Source organism: Trichoderma gamsii (genome assembly GCF_001481775.2).
Source record: "Trichoderma gamsii strain T6085 chromosome Unknown Scaffold_79.2, whole genome shotgun sequence".
Classification (NCBI taxonomy): Eukaryota; Fungi; Ascomycota; class Sordariomycetes; order Hypocreales; family Hypocreaceae; genus Trichoderma; species Trichoderma gamsii.
In genome coordinates, this window is record NW_020171416.1 from 1 (window position 1) to 25,884 (window position 25,884).

Below are 25,884 nucleotides of genomic sequence, written 5' to 3' on the forward strand. Positions count from 1 at the left end.
TCAGCTGGCGATACAACGGCTCATCCTCTAATTTCGCATTTACGGCCTTGCGTGCAGCCCAGTGCTAACGCAACGCTTGCACAATCCCCAGTGGGGCTCTATTCAACTGGGTTACTGCGTTCAGCACGCAAAATATACCAATTTCGAGAATGAACAGGTCACTAGCAATAGGCATGCACGGCGTCGACCATAATGAATCTGGAAGTGAGAGCAAGGAAAGACAGGCGCAGTCTGTATCATGCACGGCCTGTGATGATCTAGTCTTACATTATACTATGAGCGGAATTTGCCGTGCGTCTACCCAACACGGGCCAGCCATTCGACTACTTCGACTCATAGTATCCGAGCCGCAAAGGCGCAAGGATTGTCATATTCTCCTGACTCTAGCTGGAGCCTCTGGCATCGAGATCCTGCCGAAAACAATCTTTCTTTTTTGTTCCGCACCAGGTACAAAGCACTATACATCTGTGATAATAGTACGTTGTTGCGATGGCACTGTGCTTTTGTGGACTAAGTGTACACTACTTGTTTGTACTGATACTAATCAAACCCTGTGCAGCAGCCAACCAGCGAACTCAACGGTGCTACCATACGCAAGCGCAACCTGATCCTCACAGTAGCCGAAAACAGGCCGCATCAGTGGACCTTTTGGCGAGACTGAAAAAGCGACATGCATCAAAACGCTGGTTGGAACGTGAAAGATAGACAAGAGCTTGGGTTACAATAACTGACGCTCTAGGGAGAAGAGAGTGATTTAACGCTGTAAGGGTACCCATGGCCATGCATCAATTCTCACCCCCGCCTGGTTCCACCCAGTGCTAACGGAGCGCCAGTGAATTCAAAGGTGCTTTTTCATACACACGCCTGTTTCATGCCGTCAGTCAATGCACAGCTGCTCGAATATTCACTCATACGGATCGGCGAACATTTAGGCTTGCATATTGCTACTACGTGGCTCCTCACCCATGGCGGTGCTTGAACCGTCCAGCACCAATTGGCCGCAGAGTTGCGTGCGAATCATGAACTATGGCGGGCCGAGTGGTGCTACTTTATGAGGGCGGATACATCATGCATCTCAACTAAGGGGGGACCCGGCAAGGACGGGAGGAGCCTTGTGGCGGGCGGCCCAAGCCATTAGCCATGCCCGTTCCTTTGCTGCAAGCCCTACCAAGTATGGGGTACACTGTGTGTGTACGAAGGTTGTTTTGTCCAAAACAAGTCACAATAACACAGGGTTGAGCTGCAGAGGTGGTAGCTACATGTAGCCAACGCTACAATTACTACGTTTACCTACTGCCTGGGTTTTTCTCCCCCTTTTTTCACGCCCATCTCTTAGATAATGGCGGCACCAGACCAGCCAACCGCCTGCGTCGCTCCAACTTCCCCTCGTTGCCACGCCGGCCGACGCAAATGGAGAAGAGAGCCATTGGCGGTCGCCCACTGAAGCATCATGCATACAAATCCGTGCCCGTTGCCTTATTGGCAAGTACAGAGTATGCCTATGGAGTCCTATTCAATTCTCCATACGATACTCCGTACTATTCGTACTGCTCGTACGAGCGAGCACTCGCACGCCCTGCTTGCACCCCCTCCCCTGCACCTCGGTGACGACTAGGATGAATATTCGGACTGCTTGGAATGGCGAACCCATACCTAACCCAACCACTCATTGGACAACGCAATATCGTTTGGCGGATAGCTTGCCGCTAGCAGCGGCCAAGCTTCGGTGTGTTTCCAGATATTCGGGAGCCACCACTCGGAATACTACTCCACAATTTCTGTCGCGTCGGCTGTCTGGTGAGATTCTACTACGGCGGGCATCCTGGCGGCTGGATCTGCTTCCCACTGTTGCTTTAGCGCCAAGTCTTAAACAAGACGCTGTGAGCAAGCGATACAATGAGATCCAGCTTGGCGTTTAGTAGAGGCAAAGGATTGATGGGCAACAGAAGTCGAAACGAAGACGCAAGCACACATACCTATAAACTACCCACAGCCATGGTCGCAGAGAAAGAGGTTGGCATTCCATCTCCGCGGCATGATTCCTAGTCAACTGAAATTCCACTAATAGAGGGCGTCTCTTCTGTATGCATCATTCCTGCAGCCCGCGTTACACTTGAGTTACTACATGCCGCCAAGTGCTACTGAGCATAAGAGAGACGCCAGACATACACATCATTCGATTGTCCATCTCAAGGAACTTGGAATCGAAAATCGTACTATACGTACCCAATGTACAGTGATTTTGCTGGCATCAAAGAGGCGTCGTCCACTCATCCTCGAGGATGGAGATAGACAATTTGACTCTTAAGAGAGTGTTGGCATGCAGCCTTAGCTGGCCTGGCCATCCGAAGTCCCATCATTGGCTAATACTGTTGGATCATTGGCTAATACTGTTGGGTTTTTGAAAGCACTACGAGCGTTCATGTGTACTAACAGTACAAGCATGCATATTGGCCGCTAGTGTGGACGCCGGCCGGAGAGAAGGAAAACTGCCGTTCGATGCGGCCTAGAACCTATCTCACCCGTGGTTCTTGAAGAAAGCTTTCTCGCCTCTCTCTTTTCGCCTCTTGCCACAAGAATTATCCCATCCCTGAAGAAAGGAGTGTACCTTGAATCATCTCGGTCATAGAGATTCGACATGCGTCTTTGCTGGTATCCTTGAAATACTTGCTGTCAGCACGACCAGAAACGGCGAAGAGTCCGTGCTCGTCAAAGAGAGGTAGCATAACTCGTGACCTCAACAGGCTCACAACATGGTGGGGTCAGGATCAAGGTGGCACCCTTCCCAAAAACTGACGCTATCTACGGAGCGTTCTGGGGAGCTGCGGGTTGAACCGCTATGCATGGTTGACGATGCCACGACACCTGCGTCAATGTGTGGTGGAGCAAGGTAACAAGGGCCAGACGAGGTTAGACTCGTCCCAGGGATTCTGGCCTTAAATGATCCAAGTTGGGAGGCAGGTGCAGAGGCTGAGGATGAACGCTTATCACGAGGGCGTCCCATACTACTGCTACTAGCAGCAGCAGCAGCCAGCAAAGACTGGATTCACTGTATGCCATGGTGCGACATGGCCGCCAGACGACTACTATTCGTCATATTGTCCAGCTTGAGATGCTTATGCCCAAATCCCTCTGCTCCCTAATTGGGAAAGATGCGATTGAAGAATCGAGAAGTAGAAAGACTAGCAACAGTGAGGGGGAGTGACTCCAGGGACCTGCAGAGTTCGAGACCTGAGAATCAAGGAAAGAGTACAATGCGTGACAGCTGGCCATCGCCACCTTAGCTTACATGATGCATACGCACCTTATATGGGCTCTCGTGCATCGACCTGTGGTTGTCGTCAAATCGTCGCCAAGGATTGGGCTGTTATGTACCATCGAAGGATTGTGGCTTCGTCCTTTTCAATCCAGAGCTACGGGCACGTATTTCATGAGTATACATAGCAGAGGGGAAACAGCAAGCTTGCGGGGCAAAAAGAAGATCAATACGACACCTGCAGGATTCGAACCTGCGCGTGCGAACACAATGCCTAAAGATATCTTGAAGATAGCAGGGCATCGCCTTAACCACTCGGCCAAAGTGTCTTTTGTTTATGAATGGCCTTTCTGGGTAAATCTACAATACACATACAGCTTTGTGCAGGGCGCTTGTACGCTAACTGGAACACATGTTTGCGGCTTCCTACGCAAACATCAGCGACATTGAGCGACAACACACCATGTCTGGGATGACGATTGTTGTGTTGGGAGCTCACAGGCACAAAAAGGTGACAACATAGAACCGACTCTCGAATCCATTGAAAAGGAGATTTACTAAAACTGTGTCTGTTCCCTTGGGAGTACTAACTACGGGCAAATTGATGTGGTGATGCCTTACCAACGTCTGCGGATGCAACCATAAGAAGGACCCGAGACGGGAACCGGCCAGTCGCATGGTGACAAGGTTACGCAGCAGCAGGATTAAGGTTCCCCATTGGCTTCAGTGCGATCCATCTCGCATGCATGCTGAGGCTGGCAAGATAACAACTACGCCCACTGCTGAATAGGTCGTCTAATAGGGTTCTCTCAGGCGTGATAATATCTATGATATTGCATGGACATAGGCACCTGGTTAACGGCAATGGAATCCAAATGCTTATCGTGGTCTCCATGACCAAGAAGGCCATACCCATACGCCTAGCCCAGTTCTCGCTAAGCTATTGCGAAGTGATTTGGGGCGATGCATAACCGAGACGGTCTATATCTATCTGATACATCAGACGGAATTCACAAATCGCATTTGCGCCTGATCACCTCCAAGCTGAGCTTGTTGTGTTATCCCGGATGGCCCTTAAGTTTGCGGCTGCAGGACGGGCGGCACGCAATGGATCGCGATCGTTTCGCTACATGCACTAAACCCTCAACCGAGCTTACTCATATACCTAGCACCATGAATCCAAGATACTCTAACAACGGGTATGGGATTACGCCAAAGGCTAAAAAAAAAGATACAGAAGGCTAAGCAGCTCGTATCAGAGGAAAACCGGTACCATATCATAAACTCTACGCCTCTCAGAAAAAACCATATAGCTAGGTATCAAGGGCTCACTCTATTTCTGCTTATACGACTAGCTGACATGTCAGATCTCGCTCTACGCCCGTCATTCTTCGCCTCTGTGAGGCAGTGACAGTCCACTGTCGTCATTGGGTGTATGAGAATAATGGCTGCTGCGACCAACTGATCCTAACCACCTCTTGTTGCTTTCGAAGCCGAAGATGACGGCCGCATGAAACCCGAAAGAAAGCAGGCATACTCCCATCATACAGGTGGACACCGTAGGATTGAGCGGGATCTCGTCCTTTTCCTTCTTTTGCTCAAGCCACCTCTGAGTGTATCTTCCCCTCCTTACAGAGTGCATGGCTGCAAGGCCATTGTCTGTCCGTCTCTGCTAGATGGCTGCATGTGCGAATAAATCATTCGTCGCACGGACAACTGCTCTCTATTGGCATGCATAGCTACCTATACGTGTGGTCGTATCAGAATGCATGTACCTGTATGGAGTAGTACTACGTGCTACAGCGGGTTGACGACGATGTACCTATTGATAGCCGCAAGACGGCTGCAAGCCGATGCACCTCTGGCCGAATTTAGGTCCCTTAGGCTGTACATGGTAAGGCGAGCGTGCGCAAACAGTACACAGCAGACGGTCTACAACATCCGACGCTACACTGCACAAGAAAGATGAAAGGGGCCTGCAACGAGGCTGGACATGACGGCCCTCGCGCACACATTTTATGGAGGGCGTGCGTCCTCTTCCTCGGGCTTGTCAAGAAGGGTGCCACACGGAGGGCAACCTGGCGACCACACGCTTCGAACGGAAGAGGTATCCATTCTAGCAGACGCTATGCTAAAATATACTAATACCTGCTATAGTATCTACTACAACTGTAGCATATGCTTGTATGTCTTCGCAAAGCGCCAATCGCTATACTCGGCGAGCGGCCGCTGAGGATGAGAGGGGGGGAAAAGAGCGTAGCATTGAGGCAGCTTGGACAATATAGAGAGATTGATGCATGGCACACGGGGTGCTGCTGCAACTCTGCATGCACGGGAAGACCTTATTGGCGATTTACAGATGGGGCAGCTTGTCCACTTTGGGTTACCTTTGCATCATGTCCGACGGGGCCCAAGCTCGATTTGAGACGAACAGCTGGGCTTCAAGAGAAGAGACCCCCCTCCCCGGCGACGGGTATTGTCTGCTACAATCCAGTATGGCATCGGCTAAGCAGCGTTGTCCCTCCCCTCATGCGGCGGCGCTCCTTAGCGGTTGGGCCCATGTCAAAAGATGTACATGGACTGTGCGGTGGCTTGCTGGCTGGCCTCCTATCAAGTTTCACGATGTACTTGTACGTCTAGAGGGTTCATTGCATGGGAAGCGGCTGACGGCTTGGCAAATTACGGAAGACTTGCTTTAAACGACCGTGTTGTAGCCTATTGTGGCAAAGTGAGATTCGAGATGAGGCTCTCGGGGGGGAGAGGGGGCTGCTATGCTGCTTGGGACCAAGAGTTCCGACCAGTAAGTTTCCCCCGGCTTACCTTGTAGATTCAGATCTCTTTGTTCGTAACACAGCCGCCCTTAGCTATGCCGAAAGCCTGGCCACCGGGAGAGTGGGCGTTCCCGTGGGACGCTTACAAGGACCACTGGTACTATACATGTACTTGGCACTAGCACTGCCAAGTACTTACTGCTGCTGTTGCTGATGATGGCAATCCTCACAGGCAAGTTTCCACCAAGTTGAGCCTGATGTTTTAATATGGGCTGATTAGAATTACTTGCTGGTACCAGACCGGTGTACGAGGAATGCCACCTACCAAATAGTATGCACCAATGCTACGATTCCGATTCTGTTCAGCTAAGCACATCACCGAGAGTTGCATCTGAAGTGGAACATGTCTCCCTCGACCCCATTTACCGCATGAACCATTATACGAAATACTCTTTTCTCGCTCCCTGCTCCTCACTCTTGCTCATTGCGCCCTTTCCTATCTAATTCTACGCAAGGGAGGACATCCCTCATTTTGAGAGGTGATGTCCCAGTCATATAGGTGGTGGTGATGGCTGAACAAAATTCAAACTAACTTACTGTACGAACCGGACTAGCTGCTTAGGTTTGCTTGTACAAGTACGACGAACCGGGTCTTCCCTGTGGCCTCCCGAATATCGTACGAGGACGACGTGTACCTACTTCTACAAGTATGCAGCTTGATGTGCCTGGCGACCCCTTTTGTCCACAGCAATGGACCGCCCTGCGCCTAGCAGTAATTACTGATAAGCAGTTCGCACATGTCTGTGCTATCAGTATACTAGTATTTCCCGGGTTATATGCTTGCTCGAGCTACCCTACTATGTAGCATTGCACTTGTTAGCTATTATATGTGGATAACAATGGCCCTCTGCACTAATGACCGGCAACCGGGGTCAATGGCCGTTCCCCTGAGTATGGCAAGTGCATGGAGCACACCTTACCTACGCGTACACGAGAAAATCTGTACAGGAGCAGTCTAGTATTTGGATTTCCAATGTGTGTGTGCTGGTTTCCAGCGTTTCAGGTACTTCAGAGCTATAGGCGATGCACCAAGGGGGCTTGTGGTCACTGCCGATCCGGATGTGACCATTGGATATGTAAAGACATCAAGAGTGTGAGTGGGACCTAGACCGGACATTTGGACCAACAGGAAACAAGTCTGAACTGAAACTTTTTGCGGGTTGCTTCCATACAAGTGGCACAGTAGTGCTACCATGATGAAGACGAGGCTGAATCAAGGAATTAGATGGCCTGGCAAAGAAGAGCTCGATGTGGAGCGGTTGGCACAGGTTGACTCATTAACGCGGACACGACAGGTGTGAGAGCCGGGGGGAAAGCATCCTGCTCTCGACTGAGAAGACGAAAGGTAGATTGAGCGCCCTTTACCATCCGGCAGACGCATGATTTTACTCTAATAAAGGTGGCTTTGGAAAGTAAAGCGGACCGAGACGAGATCCAGTGCCGCCGGCTTGCTCGGGCCGGATCGAGTCGATGGGGGCGACGAGACCCACGATCAGTTCGGCTACTACTGTTGGTATCTACAAGTATGGCTTGAGAGACGTCACAGCATCGGACGTCACAGACCCAGAAAGGCGGTGGGGGTAGATGATGCGCTGTCTCAAGGGAGAGAGAATGCCTGCCTGACTCAAAAGCGGTTCCTTTCTTTTCCCTCCTCTCGCGGTGTCTCCCATCTCCCAGGCAAGCTGAATCCGGGACACCACGCCTTTATTTCGAGAGCCTACGATGTTCCCAGGTCATACTGTATTTCTAGCAGTACTTGTGAAAAGCAACTACTTCAACTATCGACCTACGTAGTAGTGGAGCGTTGCTCACGAAGCTTAGCAGGCCCTTGGCCGCCCCCCCAAGAAAAATTCACGATTCATACGCACGAATCTGTTGTTATTGGCACACCCTACCGAGCTGAGCAAACCAATGTCTGCTCCATAGAAGGGCAAATTTTAACTCGTGTTGTTACGTTTACGCCATTGTTCGGTACATGTACCTCCTCGGCTACCAGTCAATCAGAGGCACTGACGAGGAATATCTATTAGCTCACGAACCGTGCTCGGCAAATGACCGCCTCGGCATACAATCGTTATGGGTAGCATACTGTTACTGCTATTATACCAGGTAGGTACTATTATATTGCAGCCTACTGCGTTCGCATGTGCCAATGAATGATAAAAATGGCGGCGATACAACGGGAGGAAAAGACGAAACTGACCTACCAAAGCAGCCTGCCAAGCATTGGAACCGTAATGGGTACAAAGGGGGAGGAAGAGAGGTTTTGCAGAAGGAAAATCAATTGTGATGGATCAAGATGCAGACAAAAGGAAGCCCGGAGACCAAAAGCGGCTTCAAGCACGCAGCCTATGCATGCTGCGGCCGTCTTTGCAACCTGCAGGGCCGCCGTCCCAAGTGGGCAACGCGCGAAACCCCAGACAGCAGCTGCACAAAATGGCCTGTTTTCACGACGCCCTACAGGACAGTGCTTGTCGGTTCCCAGCTCGGCAGGCCTGAGCAAAGCCTCCCTGCAGGAAACATTGCGGACGGCCCCTGTTAGCGGAATGTTAGTGCCGAATCCACCGGTTGGCGTGTCCAGGTGGGCGTTGCGCAGTGCCAGCATATGGCATTTTGATCCATTGTTCGCCTTTGATATCGAGATTCGCCATAGCAGCCGCAGCTAGCACTAAGCGGCTGAGCCAAGGCTTCGTCCGGACTGACATGCGGTAAGACGGACAGATCAGTATAACCAGGTCAACGGATCAATAGATCAACAGATGGCCATATGGCCAAACAATCGAATGACTGACTGGCTGCTGATCTGGCAGTGGCTGGCATTCGACCATGTCTATCTATCCCGGCAACCTGGAATTTCTGCCCATATTGGGATGAACCAAGTCTCAGCTCAGGATCCCCCCGCCATTTGCTGAGCTGTCTTTGACGCTGTCTTTGACGTGTCTCTGGCCTCGTCATGTTGCTGCTGTCATGTCCGACTTGCTCGTCTCTTTTCTCACACACTCTCCTCTTTTAGCCCATTAGACTGCTACCCCTTCTTTTGTGGAGTGAGACGCTTGGTCGTCTCTCCCAGCATAAACGCGCCATCATGACCTCGATTGCGAGCGGTACTTGTGCTTTGGCCCTTGGTGTGCTATCCACACGCCGCCTAGGCCGAGACATTCTGTGTGCTTGTGTCACCGCTGCTGTCCACGAAAGGAAACTCTGCAAGGACACCAACGAGGCGACTGGCACGACTAGCAAGGACCTTCCCTTTCACCAGCGCTCCCTTGCGAGCGTCCTGGGAAGATGCATCATGCCGTATCCTCCTCTAATACATACAAGTAGTGCCTGCGGTATAGCAAACATCTAGGCGGCGGTAGGGGTACCTAGACTCTGCGGCACTGGCGTATACTTGTGGAAGTTCCCGCACCCCGGTGGGAGCTTGATTCGCGGGCCGTAGCGACTTTTCAGCACCCACGACTTTTTGGCGCACGCACTGTATTGGCCGGAACCTCCAAGACATGCGAATCCCATCCATCCCATTTTGCCTCTATTTCTTTTTCTAAAGGCGTATAATCTCTGAACAATGACGCAAATCAGTCTCAGCCTGGCCCAGAGTGGTAATTGCTGATCGACTTGATTATGCCACTTGTCTCTCTACTGAGCTTCCGAGAGCTGCCAGTTTGGTGCTGGGAGGTAGGCCTATAGAGTACAAAAGTACATAAACTACCTGTGCTGGCAACTGACCTCGATAAACCTGGCCGTGCCTGCCTATTGAGATATCTTTGTCTTACGCTTCTCATCGACGTGCACCATTTTTTTTTTCTTTCATTGTCTTCATTCAACCTCTTACTTTTCTTTTTCTTTCGCTTTTGTCTTTCCATTGATTCTTTCTCTTGCTTCGCCAGCATCATCGCCTCTTGTTGAAAAGCGATTCTCTCGTCTACTCCACCGTCGATAGAGTCTCGCCTCTCACGTCTGGGCACTCCACCTCTTTAGTCTTGACATAGAAGAAAGGGAAAAAAGAATACGTTCTTTACTATTGGATCGTGATATCAAGTGGTGAGTCTGACCATATCAGCAGCATTTGCATTTCATCTGGCAGCTACACTTGCAAGCGTGCCCAGCGATTCTCTCTCGAGATGGACAGGCCGCACTTGTGACTACAGCAGAAGCTGGGCCAACCCACTGTGGCCAATCGATTCTAGGACAAGACGGACGAGTTATCCGATGGCGATCGAGAGCGTTTTCTTGCTTCCTCGTAATTGACATGTGAATTGCCAGGTAGCTGATCTATGCAAACCAAAGCTCCCTGTCTCCGCACTTATTCTTCGATACAAGCTTGACCATCGGCGGCTCACTGTGTGCGTCCTGTTATATCTTGGTATGTACCAGTGGCGGCTTTCTTACTGTCCCGAGCTCTTTCTGCTCTGCTCTCTTCTCTGTTCCCCTCTCTTTTTCATTCTCTGTACTTATCCCCTCTCTTGTCATTATGGCCCTATACCGATGACCCGTCTGCTCTTGCATGCTTGCATATCTGTGTGAGTAGAGAAGAGAGTACCCCGTTTGCGGGCACCGATGCATCTTTGCCCAAACATGACGGGCCGCAAATGCATCAGTGGACGGAATATGCGACCGTGCAGACATGCAATGCTGCGTAAGTATGCGCACATACAAAAACGCATGCTCCTGCTGCCTCTCTCTTCCCCGAGCCGGCGTCTGCGGCTTTGACTGGTGCGGCAAGTGAGAGGCGTGCTGCATGAGCCGATGCGAAGCAATGCAGCATTCATTGCAACAGAGTACGTGGCCGAGGAGAATCGGGACACACAGTAGGATACATGTACTTACTGCTGCACTCCCTGACACTCTGTTGGTTGCGGTACCAACAGCACGCCTCTAGCATGCATTGTGCCCCATCCAGAAGGCTCCAGGGCATGTCCATGGCCACGGTCCATCGCGATGCTGGGCTTCTCCATGTGTTATCCACCTATCTGGCCTGTTCTCGCTGCAAACTGTGCCCTTTCTCATGTCTTTCAATGGCTGCGACTCGACCCTCTTTTTTGCTGTACGCCACGTTGTTGTGGCGGGCTTTGTCTGGGAGGCGTTGCTGTCCCGCTTTGACAGGCACGCACCAACTCCGTTCCACTGCATCTTTGCGAAGAAAAAAAGATCCCTGAGTGAAGAAATTGTCTAACACATGCATTGCATTGCCCCAGGTCTCAGTTCCCGCATATACCCAACCCAAGGTCGTATCGGCTCAACATAGGTACCCTTTTTTCTTTTTTTCTTTTTAGAGCTACCCATCCAGAATCTATGCTCTTGGGCACGAAGTAGTAGCACCTATTACTGCGATGAGACCTTCGACTTGTGCCAAGCAAGAGAATAGTTTCTAAAGTTCACCTTCAAAGAGAACGACGACGACAACAGCAAAACACTTGGACTTTTGCTGAGTCCAATGTCAAGCCAGAGCAGCTGAAAAGACGGCTACATCCCATGCCTATCCATCCATCCATCTCGTTTTACTTTACCTCGACTTCACATATACAAAAACACGCGCACTATCTCTTCTTTTCCCTTCCTCTCGCTTCGTCATTCGAGCAGCCACAACTACAGCCGTGTCTCTGCCGAAGCACCACTCGTAGAACGCTGAACATTCACGGGACCTCGGCGTGGCCTCCAGCTCAGCACCCAAGATAACAAGGTTGGCTGTGCATTGGATCTCTTCAGCTCACCTGTCTTTGGCCCAAAAGGCTCGACACCAAACGAGAAAAGGGCATTGGCCGACTCGCAGCGCGTAGCTACCTACACCTACAGTAGGTACGCACCCACCTCGACACACTCAAAGGCTTCGTTCGTAACCACGATCCAACAACCACCAACGCACCGGGCCTGGCAAGTCCTCACGCACCCGGTGGTGTGTGTCCAAGCTGAGTTTCCGCACAGGGTACGGCCACGGCGCCGACACCAGCTGGCGCCAGCCAAACGCACCCCTACCGCCGCTACCATACCAGCCAGTACCGGCCACTGCAACCACAACTAGCAGCGCACACTAGGGCTCGTACCACTACTCCCTAGTACCTGGTAGCTCTCGCAGTAGCACTCCAGTCTCCCTGGACGCACTCCCTATCCCCCGTTTCTCGCACTACGCACATGCGCTAGAAGGGCACCCACTAGCCCCTAGCATTAGCGTCTTGCCCTGCCTTAGCTGGGCCACAGCGCTGGGAACGGCACGACACCGGCCGGGCCATCCGCCCGCCTTTACATTCCCGCTCGCCGTCTTTTCCTGCGTCCTCATTTATCTTGTTCCCCCTCCTTGACTTTGGCACCCCACCAGAATCCCTTCCTCTGGCCTTGAGCTGCCCAAGTCACTTCTGGGCCGACCAACACAATTGTCTTGCTCTTTTTTCCTCTTGTTCCTTTCTTCTCCTGCTTCTTCTCTCATCCCTCTTGCCCCCTCCCTCCCCTCCTCCACGTATATACACCTTGACGCCTCTCCCATCCCCAAGAAACTCCTCGTTTCTTGTCTCCTCTCTCCTCCGCCCCTCCGGAGCCACCCGTCAGCTACGGAGAGACACTCAGCACGCCGCCTTGCGCCATCTCTGGCTAGCCCCGTACCGTGTGTCGTGTCTGCGCTGGATTTCCGTCTTCGCTGAAAGCGTGGCGTTGTCTCTAGGGCGCCTGCGTCGTGCACATATAGCCACTGCAAGCCACTTTCAACCGCTACAACCATTGACATCTTTTGTCTGTGATCGGCCGGCATACCTCTGCAGCGTCACCGTCTGACAAGACTGCCTGAAGAGATCTGTGGACATACTTTCTCTCACATTTCTCTCATTGTTCAGGCGAGGTTTTTCTCACTTCTTCTTTTCATATTCCATTGACTTCCGCTACTCAACGTAACGAGTTCCTTCGTTTCGTTTCAATCAACTATTCAACCAAAGGCGTCGACATTTCCCCCCTCCCTTTTCCCCAGTTTTGGCGCTGGTTTTGAAACTTGGAAGTCTTCGTTTTTTCTGCAACAGCTCGGGCTCACCAGATGCCCCTTCGCTTTCTCTTCAACCATTGGGAATTAGCTGGAGGATCTGGAATCATTCGACATACTGTTACTTATTAATCGGCGGCACTCCTTTCTTCTTTCCTTTGTCCCGTCGTCTTTTCTCTCCACCCGTCTCTGCAGAGCATGGAAGAGGATCGACATCGCCAGGATTATCCTCAGCAGCACCGGCCAGAGGATACTAAACACCAACCACCTCCTTCTTACTACCACCATCTCCCTCCCAGAGACGCGCCTCATTCAGAATCAGAAGGCAGCCCTCACTCTCGATCCAACATGGCAACCTCTGTCACCTTGCCGTCCATTCATGACCCCCGGCCCAGTGCCTATGGTCCTCCACCTCCGGCTGGCCGTGGCTATATGAGCGATCCGCGGTATGCGTCTCCGAATGCAGTCAATGGCTATCCTCCGCCTCCTGGGAGCCAGCAGCCGGGCCCCGGATACCTCCCCCCTCTACAGCCGCAGGCAGACCCGCGATCAGTATATCCTCCGCCCGAACCGCGAGGCCCATACTACGATGACCGCCGACCTCCCCCGCCTCCGGGCTATCACGACCAGTACTCAGAATACTATTACCGCGGCCATCACAACGGCTACCCCCACGACTATCCCCGACCCCCTCCCGGCTATGGACAGGAATACGGCCAACCTGGCATGGAACGTCCCAGAGAGGCTCCTAGGCAGCGGACGTCAATTGCCTGCAGATACTGCCGAAAGCGAAAGGTTTGTCACACAGCGTGCATTGGTCTCTTGCGTGTTGACGTCTCCATTGTCCGGCCCTTTTTTTTTTTGTGGTAGACTAACCCTTACTCCTTTACTGTTCTAGATCCGCTGTAGTGGCCATCAAAATGCTCCTGGCGGAAAATGTCAAAACTGCGCTCGCATGAACCAAGAATGCATCTTTCAGCCAGTCTCATCCTCAAGCTCAACAGCCTTCATTCCCGTCTCGGCCGTTCCGGGCGGTGTACCGCCTGGGACACAGTTATTTGGTGCATACGGCCAGCCCCTGGCTCCAAGCACCGTCCCTCACCCGCATCATCCTCCCCACCCGCCGCATCCTTACGGCCCGGCGTCAGGCCCGCCGCCTCCGCCACCTGCGAGCTACTATCACATGCAGGCACACTCTCCCACGGAATCATATTCATCTTATGGAGATCCTCGGGGCGATGACCGTACAGCAGGACGAAGACGCCGGAGGACGCCGGAGGACCAAGATGAAGGATACAGGCTACCCCCTCCTCGAGCGGGCGTGGCAGAGGATGACCACCGACGAAGGTCGCCCGCCGAACTCTCCAACAATAGCAGCCCTGGAAGTTTGAGCTACTCGCATTACCCGGGCCCGGCAAGGCATAGCCCCCGTAACCCAGCAAGACCCCCTCCCAGCGCTGCCACCAATACTGGTGGGCGTTCTCCTGTTACCCAGCAAAATGGTTCTAGCGGCTCCTCGACGCCCGCACGATCAGGGGCCTCAGCCGGCCAGTCGCAACAATCGACCTCCGTCATGAGCCTGAGCAATCTCGTGGAGAAGAACGACATAGACAAGACGATGATTGATCGTCTCAACCGATCTCGAGATGCTAGCGGCAGTCAATGAGGATCTTCCCATTGGGACTTGAGTAGTTGAGGGAAGTGGAAGTATAAGTGGAGAAAGAAAAGCAAGCGTATGACAGCATATGACTGCAGATTGACGCTGCTGGACAGAAGACAAGTTGAGCTGTATCTGGGCAGTTTCTGAAACGGTGAATTGAGCGCCAATTCCTAGACTTTCTTCGCGAGGCGTTGCAGAATTTTTGAGATGATTACAGGACGAGTCTGCTATATAAAAAAATTCCCCGGTTGTCGACAATCCGAACATATACATAAACACCTACCTACGATTTGACTTTGACTCTGCCTCGCATTTTTTTGCCTTCAACTTTGTTTTTACAGTTGTACGATTCGGATATGCACAGTTGTTTTTTTCCCTCTTGCTTGACGCATTTGATAAAAACATGAACACACAAAAAAAAAAAAAAAAAACAGAGAGCTGTGCTCTTTGGGTTCCGGCTGCAGATGGTTATTCCTGCTCTAAAACATATAAAGGAGAGAGGGGGGCGTGAAGCTTTGGGTGCTCTCTCGATTGCAACCCGCTGTTTTTTTCTTCTTTTTTCGCTCTGCTTGCCTGGACAAAATTTCTTACTACCACATTTTTATTACCAGATAAGACGGATTCGCCTCACGGCACATCATATTTGAAACGATTGGGGATTGGGTTACGCGATGAAACGACACTTTGACCTGTTTTCTCCCTTCTTTGCCTGCTCATTCTTTTTCTTTCAATTTTCTTTTAGCGCACCGAAAATAATATTTTTTTTTTTCCCTCACTCATTGTCGTTATCGATGACGACAAATCCGTGAGACCCGAGCAACATGGCACAAGAGTGAAGGCAGCATGGGAAAACATGGCTCACTAGAAGCGGAGGGCAAAATTCATCTGTTGGATCAATCGTTAAAGGAGGAAAGGAGGCCTTGGGCTTGGCTGACGGTTTTGGTGGACATGGCATGGGACGGGCTTGGTTGAAGTGATACCAGGCGGAGGGAAGTACCAAAAAGGGCGGTTGACATTGTGTGTTTATTTTTTCCTTGTCTGTGTGTGTACGCGTGTGTTATAGTGTGACATAATGACGTTTTCTTTTTCAGCTCTTTTACCAGCTCGCCTCTGCTGTGCTGCTACTAGCCATTGAGTCGCGAATGTTAATTGATATTACTGGTTCTCGATGTCAGTCAATACGGGTGCCAATACGGGTGCCAATACAATTAATTGCTGTTGGTCAAGATGAGTGAATGCAGCAGACCGACGCGTATTGTTCTGGCCCTTCTCCATACTGACTTGTTGAGGTTTGGCCCGATCCGGTGTCGCTCGCCGGTCATGGTAAGGGGGGCATAATTTTGCCTTGCTTACCTTGCGCGACTTGATATACACGCCCCCGTGCTAAAAGGCCAAAAGCACACACTAACAAGAGAGAGATGGAGACCCATGATGGAGACTAGACGCGAAAAAAAAGAAGAGGGCCCCGCTCTCTTTTACCACTCCGTCCAGCTTGCGTCTCTGGATTAAGGGCCCCTCTTTTGGCTGTGGCTCCCCCCTGAAAACATACTGGTAGGCTGTGGTAGGATTGAGCTGAACTCTGGCTGTTTGGAGGCAGCCATCTCAGCCCTGGCTTTGGGCAGTACGGCTATAAAGAAGCGTACACTAGATATAGGGGAATGCCTCGCTCAAAATTGGGTTTTCCTGTTGCACTTGCTTTTGTCGTGGCCTCACAGGCTACTCAAAAGAACCAACAAGTTCAGCAAGGAATTCTTCCCTGCATCCGGGAAGCGGCTGGGAAAAGAGAAGAGGGGAAGGTGGAATGTCGGTCTGCAATGCATCTGCAAGCATGTAGTAACTCCGCACATTTGTCTAGACATACAGGTCACAACAGGTGATTGAACGCGTATGCATGTCTGCATCTGCACGCACGTCCACGCATGGCCTAACAGGGCAATGGGCAATATGATAGTAGGCAGCTGGGCAGAAGAGGGGGGCTTGAGCTGGGTCTTTCCTTAGTTTTTTTTCCATCACTCGGCAGACACAACGACCGAATCAGAGGAAGCAAAGGGGTTCTCGGAGTTCTCGATGCGTGGAAGGAAGAAGGCTGGTCCCTGTCGAATCTGCTAAAGAAGACAGGGAGGGGTCGGTCGACGTTCCCCCCTCCCATGGCATTGAGCAAACAGTTTATGGCAGCAGCAATGGGTCTGAAACGAATCTTCTCATCAAGCTATGGCTAGTTGTAAGCCTTTACTGCGGACCAACAGCTCCAAAGCTTTGCAAGAGAGATTGCAGCGCCTCAAGCGAGATAGCGAGGTAGGAAGACACCGTTGTCAGCTAGGACTGGGCTAAGCTGCAATAGCGGGCGGCTCATTGCAGCATAAACTTGATGGTTCGCAAGCTAGAGGCTCTGATCCCGCGGCACCAGACGGTTCGCCTCGCTGCTGCGTGCTACAGCGGCTGCTAAGGGGGAGAGATTGGCTAGGAGCCATCAGGGGGCAGCGCTCTGAATGGTCTCTTTCGGCTTGCCTTTGATTCTCATGAGCCAAACTCGACTATTACCGTGCAGCTGCTCCTATCATTGCAGCACAGGCAATGGAGTTCATAGACCAGGCGCAGTTTTCTGACAGTATGATGTCAATGGGCTTGGGAAGCGGCTGAAAGTCCCGAGTCAAATAGATGGTCAAGTGCCAGCGCCATACTGCTTACTCTCTCGAGAGTCTTCACCGCGCTGAGCGCAGGGAGTGGTGATAGGACAAAAAAGGTAACTTGCTTTGATCTTAGGAACTTGCCGGGAGTCGCAGTGCCTGACACTGTGACGAGGCTAAGGGGGCAAGGCTAAGAGAGGACACCTGATCAGTCGCCCAGTATATGACAAGGCAGAAACGAGGGGTGGCAGATGAAATTTGAACGTGGCAGGGACAGCCTTGAGTCAACGCAGCCGCTCGAAGACTAGTTCACCATAGCTTGACCGATCAGCAGGGTGGGAGTGCGGCGGAGAGGGAAGACTTGAATGTGACGACAACGGGCTTTAGGGGGTGTGGGTGAAAAATATAGTGGTACTTGTACTACGGATGCCCTTGATACAAGTATCTCGGCTCGTGCTTGATTCATTCACACCGAGCTTTTTTCCTCTCTCGCTCTTAGCCAGACGCCAAAATATGAGAGAAGCACTGGCTAAGTTGACGAACTTGACTGTGTGACTTGCACATGGTTGTGAAGAGAGAAAGAGAGGGAGTGAGAGAGTGAGAGTAGGATGCAAATGACGCAGACAAGAGCGTCCTGGTACGAAGCTGACTTTGGTCTCTCGGTCTGTAAAAGGCACGTTGTTGGTTGGACCCAAAGGAATTCAATAGAGACAATAAGGGCAATGATGACTTGACGCCAAAGGACGAGTCAGCGAGCCCCGGCCCTCGGTCAAGGGCAGGGAGATTCCAGGTTCAACTTGGGGCCTCGCCGCCTCATCCAGCGGACCGACGCATGACAGGCGCACGAGATGGGTGGGACTGTGAGGCAATAGAGTTCCTCGCCGGCGGCAGCGGAACGGGTTCTCTGTCGCCGCGGGCTTGAAGCGTGGCATAGATTGGGCACTCCAACGGGCTGCCTTGGTCTCTTGCCGGAGATGGATACTAACTTGACGAGCCGTGCAAAGGAAAGATGGAGAGGCGGCGTGGGAAAGAGGCTCGAAATGTGGACAGCCAGTGGCTGACGGCTCACCAACGGGTGTGTCCATTTGGTACAGTATCCTTCCTCCTTGGCTCGAATTAGTTTCTAGCATCTTCTTCTCATGACTTGAAGGCGAGCACGTACTGCTTGCTACCCCGTTCTACTGGCCCGCCAGCCTGAACTAGAACGTCTACCTACCTCCATTCAGGGTGGATTGGGTGGACTGCGTGGTGACATCTCCCTCCACCGTTCTCGGCAGAATACCTATGCTTGAGACGCTCTGAGGGCCAAGATGCCGAACAACAATGCTTTGTACGTGTGCGGCGCCTAAACGGGATATCCGTGGCTATTGAGACAGTCCGGCGGCCCGGGGGCAAACAACCACGGCGGATGTCAAGGTGGCGCCCTGTTGGAGGCTGAAAATTTGAGTCAGGACAAGGATGCACAGAGTATCGAGGCGTCTCGGAGGGGAGATGTTTTGGGGGTTCAGGGGGGGGTTGTGGCTTACTAGGCTGGAGATGGAGGCGGTAGTAGCTGAAATGGTAGCTGAGACAAGCGCCGGGCAGCTGAGACAAGCTGAGGCAGAGCGTGTGAGCGAACGGCCGAATTGAAAGCGGCTTTCTCTTATGCGAGCTTGCCATGGCTTGGAAAGACCTGTGATGGAAAGAAGAAGAATCAGACAAGAGGAGGACAGAGAGAAGAGAAGAAAAAGGGGAGCGGTGATTATTGAGGGAGGATAAGGATTAACGGGAGAAAGAGCGACGCCTTGATGGAAAAGGAGAAAGAGCAGTGGCAGTTGACGTAACTACTAGTAGGTAGGTAAGTAGCAAGTACGCCGTGATGTACACCACTGTATTCTCCTGTCTTGAAAACATATGCTACACTGTCGGATGAGCGAAGAAATAATGCGTTTTTTTGAGTAAGCGAGATTTTTTTTTTTGGATAGTTGCCTCGAAAACGCGTGCTTCATGTACTTTTTGCAAGGTTGTAGAGAAATGGGCAGAGCAAAGTGTCTTATGTCTTGTGTCTTGTCTCGTCTCTCCCTTTCGTCATCAAAACGCAGCGAATTTACGATACAAGCCCTTTGCGGCAGCATCCCAAGGCGAAGTAAGCTATATTGAACGCACTTCTAAAGATAAGTTAATGATGAAAGCTAAGTCATAACGAAAAAAATAAAGTTGAATCTTTAGATTCAGTTACCGTTGCCAGATTTTGGTAGTTGCATATGTCAATTGGCGACTGGAATGTAAGTGACGTTTGCGGCCACTGCGCTCAAACTTTTACCACTATTGAATTTAATGCCCTCTTTCAATGTTTCTATTAACAGTTGTCCATTTCCGGTATGATAATGACAAAAGAAAAAACTATTCTGTCTGGCAAAAGGCTGGCTATAGTGGAAAGATGGCATGTAAATGTGGACTTCTTTCAAGTCTAGCCACACCAAAAATGAGAAAAACTCTGAAGTCTGTCCCAGTAATCGACTCTGCCACTTAATGGCTTTGAATGTTATTCCCAGCAACACACGGCGCCGCCCGAAAAGGCCCGAGACCCGAGAGTCAGAGATCGCACCATTGCGGTCCACGCCTCCCTTTTTGAAGGAGACAACTGGGGAGAAGAGAGCAAAAACTAAGACGACTAGTAGAACTCGGACAGGTAGAAGGGCTTGAAGCCGGCGTGGCCGAACGTGGAGCCTTCTCCATTTCTATTTGAGGCAAAACTTGTACTTGTTTGCTGTTGGGAAGTGACAATGGTGTGAATTCCCGATATGAAAAGGCGGAGTGTCACTCTCCTTGTCGCCGTTAGATCCTATACACTGAGCTCATGTGCTGATGTGAGCTTGGAAAAGCATCACACATGAAGCAACTGCTGTCAAGCTTTCCAGACAACAATGTCACCAGCCGTCGAGATTCACAGTTATCTAGCTGAAAAAGAGTTTGTTCCTACTCATCCCGTTCGTGCTAATACGCCTCCATCCCTAGCTATCCACCCATCACTACATCCACCCATCCAGTGCGCTCCTCAGTATCGACACATGCAGCTCCATGGGGTTAGGACCCGGTATACTGGGACATTAATCACTCGGTTCTCAAGATTCTTCCTTGCGTGAGCATTGACGAGTGACATCCGAGACGGCGGGCAGCGCAAATGGTGGCTCGAGTGGCTACAGCATGGCGCTTCTGCCTGTGAGATACACACCTGCACTTGTTCATTCTGGGCCACCCTGATTCGAGACAGAATGTGAGGCTGAAGAAGCATTGGTATCGACTCGTGGCGTGGTTTTTGTGCATATTGTGGACAGCTTGTGAACTCGAAATGTTATTCAGGGGGCCGATGGCATATCTTGAAAAGTTGCTTCACCTCCTCCAGATTGACCAACGCATCCTCTACCCTTATCATATGTTGATTGATATGCCCAGAAGCAAAGATATTATATTTCGAGCATCGACGAGAATTTATTTTCTCGAGGCCGCAAATTTGATTGAAATTTATGCGAAATCGGCGCTGTCTCCTTATTGCGATTATAAGCTCCCCGTTGGCTTTCTATCGCTGAGTCTCGGCGATTTCGTACTCTCTCCTAGAACTTCGTTACCTTTCACCAAACTTACTTGTAATCAACGATATCGTATACTATTAACCATAAATAGGTATTCTTTTTTGTCGTAGTTCCCCCAGATGCTGGAGAAATCGGCCTGGCTGACCTGAGCCGCTGAGTAACCAATGGAAATAATATGTCACTAACGGCTCGTCCCTTTGGTAATCGCTCCAAAGAGGGAAGTTTGGGCGTCATCTTGGCCAATAGGGGCCACGCGCTCAGCTTTTGGTATGGAGCGCCTAACTTGAAAAAGGTTGGGCGTCAGCTTAGTGCAAGCCGTCTTTGGAGAAGAAGAAACGCAGACTTCGTGGACGGTATCTGAGTTGAAATGGAGAGTCGCAGATTGTTTGCTCAAACACGGTATTGATCGTGTTCTTTTGAAGGTAGGGCGAGGAAGAAGAAGCTGGTGATTGCAAATTGATCAAGAATATCACAGAAACAAAGTTAAATACGACCCCTCGTTGAAGCAGCGTCCGCCTCGTCTTTCGACTGAATTATTTTGGAATGGTGATGGAAATCCTGGATTTTCTCTCAATCAATATTCGTCGGTCCTTTGAAATGAAAAAGGTATCCTTCATAGATAGTTGGAATACTCCTCAAACTTCGTTTCGCGTCGGTGGTGTAGTTTTCAACCGCGTCAACGTTGTCGGGATATAAACTTCGATTTGCCAACTTCCATGCGGCGCAGAATATCAAGATAAAATGCTTCTTTTTGATACTAGACGAAATTGTCTGCAATAGAACAGGGCAAATATGCGATTATACACAATAATGATTCGCGTGATATGGGGACGTGCTAGACGGAGCTGCTCCAACAGAGCCGCGCCCTTAATGCAAATACTCGCATCATACGGCTCCTGTTTTGTGTTTCCGGGGAGCATAATAGAAATAGCTCGTGGTCAGCGTTGACTTTCTCTACTAACTCTGTAAAACATGGTATCAACAAACTTTTCGACTCGATTGCAATGGAGCAAACTGGGTAGGCTTCGAAGGCTTCGAAAATAAAGAAAAGTCTTTGCTGGCCGAAAGGATGCTGTCGTTGGTAGATTGTAGGCAATCACAAACATGTATCCAATGATTCTGCAATCTCAAGTAATTTTCAAATCGATAGCTGTAGACGCTTGCAAGATGTTGAAAAATCGTCCGTCATCATTATTGGAAAAAGCAGATGCAGTGGGCAGATGCGATCCAGATAGACAGACGCAATCACGTGAGAAGATTTTGGAAGATCATTTTCCTCAAATTTTCTAAGAAAGTCATGAATCTAGCTTTCTAGATGGTAAATTAATTAAATGTACTATTAGCAGTCTATCACCATGATTATAGCTCTGTAGCTCATTGAATAATCGATCAAACATGACACATTATTCCATGCATGGCTTCTCATGCAATACCCTATACTAAAATCGCTCTCAGAAAGTACTCTGTATCATATGCAGAAAATCGAAAATCGGTTGCTGGTCACGACCCTCTAGCTGAATTTCGTCGTATAGATAGTTTTTGTGTGTAATATTGAAGCATATTTGACTTCCAGGGCGCCAGTCTGCCTTTTTATGATAACGAAATGATGGGAGTTTATATCAAACAGCAGCTCCTTTGCAAAGAATTCCAACTTATAGAGGCGATTTGGATATTTGCTCTTTTCCAACCTTGGGCTGCCGACGACGTTTTCTAGGCCTATCCCAAAGATCTCCTCTCCTCTTTGCTCTGCGGGTGGAGGCCTTCTTCCCTTGCAGACCGGAGTGGTCCTTGGTCGATGCAATCTTCTCAGCAGCGCCAAGTATTTCGGCGTTTTGTGCCGCCAATGAGTCGATTTTGGTTTTGTACTTCTCTCTTTCCTCGAGCATGGAGGCATAACCTTGATAAATACCGACCAATTTCTCGCCATGATGGATGGCTGCTTTCTTCGCGTTAGTTTCTTGATATTGGGAGATTTCGAGAAGCGGCTCGAAGCCCAAGTCTTTAATCAGCTGGATCATCATTTCCAGCGTCTCATGTGCCATTTTGAGCTGTTCTAATCTCTCGTTCGTCTTTTTCGGCATCTTGTCTGGCCGCTGGCATAGAACTGCAAGGGGGAAAAGGTAAACAGTAGAGAGAGGCCGCGTTGTAAAAAGAATTGAGTCGTTGGCTTTTAAAGACTGTCTGATTCTACTTCTAGGAGTTAGGAGCAATATAGCAGACGACAAAACATCCGCGGTATATGCGTACCTTTATGCACTTGTTTGTAGTGTTTTTCTATAACGCGAGACGAAGAACAGGCTTTGGTCGCCGATCGTGTCCGCGGAGTGAATGTGACAAACGGACAAAGAAAATCATCAAAGGAAAGTTGTTGCGACTTTGTTTGCCCGGGAACTGACCATTTGACAAAGATCGCGACAGATTTGGAAGCACATTTCAGAGCACGACAGAAGAAAAAAGAAAACAAAGAATCTATAATTGGTATATGTATTTTAAACAACATATACTCGTCTGTTTGTGCCTAGTAGCTACCTTGACACCAAATTGGCGGATGAAATACGCAAAAGCAGCAAAAACACAATATTGACGCTGACTTGACTTTCAATAATCTCCCCATTACTATCGTCTCAGATATCCCTGACTGGAAATCCTTCGCGAGATGATTGACAATACATATTGCAGCGCATCACCCAAGAAACCGCATTATAGGGAAATTTGGTCTAGATGGTGTCCGTAGTTTAGAACCCCATGCTCGATATGCGTCCCAAACTCTCACCATGCGATCTATCTGACCAGGAGTAAATTCGGTGTAGCACGCACTGGAACACTCAGGTTAGTCGTTTGGACCACACGAGAACCAAGTATAGAAGCTCTTCGAAAACATACTCGTATGAATAATCCACATAGTTGTGGATGGGATCTAGCCCCGGCTGGTTGGGGCAAGAATCTCTCCCTTCAGGGCATCCCTGGCTCGGACTTGCTTGCGCTGGTGTATCATCAATGTAGTCTCCCGTACCTTCGCATCCACCTTGGAACGTATGTAATAGGCCCATCCAATGGCCGACCTAATTGATCTTAGCAGGTCGTTTTCTAAACAGGACAAACGCCACTTGGCTCTTTTTCTCCACTCATCAACTAACCTCATGTGTCACTGTTTTCCCAAGATTATAGTTATTTGCTCTGCCACCAGGAACTGTATCAGATCGTATCGTGCATCCATCTTGGTAGATCGCATATGGTAGTGTGTCGCCAGCAACGGGAATTGTACAGTATCCGTAGTGGTCCAACGTAGGGATAAACCACAGATTGAGGTCGGAATAGCTACCATTGCGGACATGGTACCACATACGCCTAAGATCGGTATTACTGGCCCACGTAGCGTTGAAAGTCCTGTCGATGCTCTTTAGATTGAAGATGATACCCGTCGGCTCAAAGTCGGTTTTGAGGACTTGGAATTGGTTAGTGACGTCTTGGTCCTAGCTACTGGATTAGTACTTGGATCATGCAAGATGCAGGAGAGAGAACTACGGTTGGAATAACAACAGAGGACAGATGCGGGAACAATGAAGGGAAAAGAGGAGAGGACGTAGATGAAAACATACACTCAGATTACCGTCGTGAACATCCTCTGATGATGCAACAATATGCATATAGACGTTTATCTGCACTTCATGGACGGCTCTCCGACCCAGCCTGCGGGCAATGGCTTCCTCTTTGGCAAGGCTCTTAGATATTTCCTTGAATTCCTCACTCGGTGTCGTGCCACACGAGAAGCTGTTGGAATCCAATGCATCGTTAATAGCTGGAACTGCTAAAGCTAGCATGGGCACGAAGCCGGCTGCAATGATTTGCCATATCAACATGTTGTGTGTCGGGATCGTATGAAGCGTTGGGGACTAGAAAATGGTAAATAAATAATGCGCAGTTTTGCAAGAGTCGTAAACAACGATCTGGTCTAACTGATCGTAATGTAAAAACTGGGCTTGCTGATGGCTTGATGTGGCTATGAACCGTACGTAGCAACAAGGTTCGCCTCTCCGGCATCTCGACGCCATTTGCGGACGAGTACAACAAGCGTTTATTCGGAAATTCAGCTTTGGCTTTTTATTCGCGGATCTGTCTTGTTCGGGTAACAGCTGGATACTTCATATTTGGATCTATTTTGTACCTTGAGGTCACAGAGGATGAGAGACTATGCCTGTTCCAACAGCTTGATGGTTGCTAGCATCGAAAGCAATCGGCGCCACATTAGCCATGCCGTGAATCGAGGCCAAGCCTGATCCACTGTCTTGACCTATATATAGAAAAATTGGGCAAATATTCGCGTCTCTCTTGTATCGCTTCGACTGTCCTCTATCAGTAAGCCGTCCTTTCTTCGTCGTGAATGAAGAAATCAATCTTGAGAAGTCTTCGAGAAAGAGGGGTGTTACAATACACTTGAAACGTGCAATAGCTGATGAATTGTGTTGTTACGAGGACCGAACATAGAGAGCCGACGAGAAAAGACATAAGTCTGTGGTAAAGGAGTTAAGTAGAGTTCAAGCTTTATCAAGTACAAGTAAAGCAAGAGAAGAAGCTTTGGCTAACCCTTGATTAGGACCCAGTGCTCCATCTATCGCTGGTGTGATATCCACAAAATCCGCAGAGCGGCTTTTGGGAAGAAGCAAGCTCAAACGAGAAAAGTGAGTCAGATCCGAGATCCCAGCCCAAGTGGGAGAAATGCGGCAGAATTAGCGCCCATATCATGCTTGCTTGTGTGTATCTCGAATGCTGCTGTTCGAAAACTCCCAGAAAGTGATGCCGAGACTGTAGATGTCGTTTGAAGAATAAGCCAAGTCACTTCGGGGAAGAAGGGAAAAAAAATCTTTTTGGATTCGGGAAAAGGCGCAGTGAGGTCACAGAAGAAAAGAAGAAGGGAGGGGGGAAGGGAAGGGAAGTGAAAAAGAAAAGACTGTAGAAAGAGGTGCAGATTGGCAGCTG

General features: G+C 50.0%; 5 protein-coding genes across 5 annotated transcripts; 2 read left to right on the forward strand and 3 right to left on the reverse strand.

Moving 5' to 3' along the window:
* Nucleotides 1-4,457: 4,457 nt before the first annotated feature.
* On the forward strand, nucleotides 4,458-4,759 carry TGAM01_v210936 (hypothetical protein; the record flags this gene model as incomplete). Its single annotated transcript, XM_024550924.1, has 2 exons — nucleotides 4,458-4,573; nucleotides 4,624-4,759. 2 exons carry the CDS (start codon nucleotides 4,458-4,460, stop codon nucleotides 4,757-4,759), a joined length of 252 nt encoding a protein of 83 aa, XP_024404319.1.
* Nucleotides 4,641-4,898, reverse strand: TGAM01_v210937 (hypothetical protein; the record flags this gene model as incomplete). Its single annotated transcript, XM_024550925.1, has 1 exon — nucleotides 4,641-4,898. The coding sequence occupies one exon, from the start codon at nucleotides 4,896-4,898 to the stop codon at nucleotides 4,641-4,643; it is 258 nt and encodes an 85-aa protein (XP_024404320.1).
* An 8,348-nt stretch (nucleotides 4,899-13,246) lies between these two features.
* On the forward strand, nucleotides 13,247-14,714 carry TGAM01_v210938 (hypothetical protein; the record flags this gene model as incomplete). The annotated part of the gene is made up of 2 exons (XM_024550926.1): nucleotides 13,247-13,843; nucleotides 13,947-14,714. The coding sequence occupies 2 exons, from the start codon at nucleotides 13,247-13,249 to the stop codon at nucleotides 14,712-14,714; spliced, it is 1,365 nt and encodes a 454-aa protein (XP_024404321.1).
* Nucleotides 14,715-22,559: 7,845 nt separating this feature from the next.
* On the reverse strand, nucleotides 22,560-22,988 carry TGAM01_v210939 (hypothetical protein; the record flags this gene model as incomplete). Its single annotated transcript, XM_024550927.1, has 1 exon — nucleotides 22,560-22,988. One exon carries the CDS (start codon nucleotides 22,986-22,988, stop codon nucleotides 22,560-22,562), a length of 429 nt encoding a protein of 142 aa, XP_024404322.1.
* A 744-nt stretch (nucleotides 22,989-23,732) lies between these two features.
* On the reverse strand, nucleotides 23,733-24,767 carry TGAM01_v210940 (metalloprotease; the record flags this gene model as incomplete). Its single annotated transcript, XM_024550928.1, has 3 exons — nucleotides 23,733-23,969; nucleotides 24,045-24,380; nucleotides 24,507-24,767. The coding sequence occupies 3 exons, from the start codon at nucleotides 24,765-24,767 to the stop codon at nucleotides 23,733-23,735; spliced, it is 834 nt and encodes a 277-aa protein (XP_024404323.1).
* Nucleotides 24,768-25,884: the final 1,117 nt, after the last annotated feature.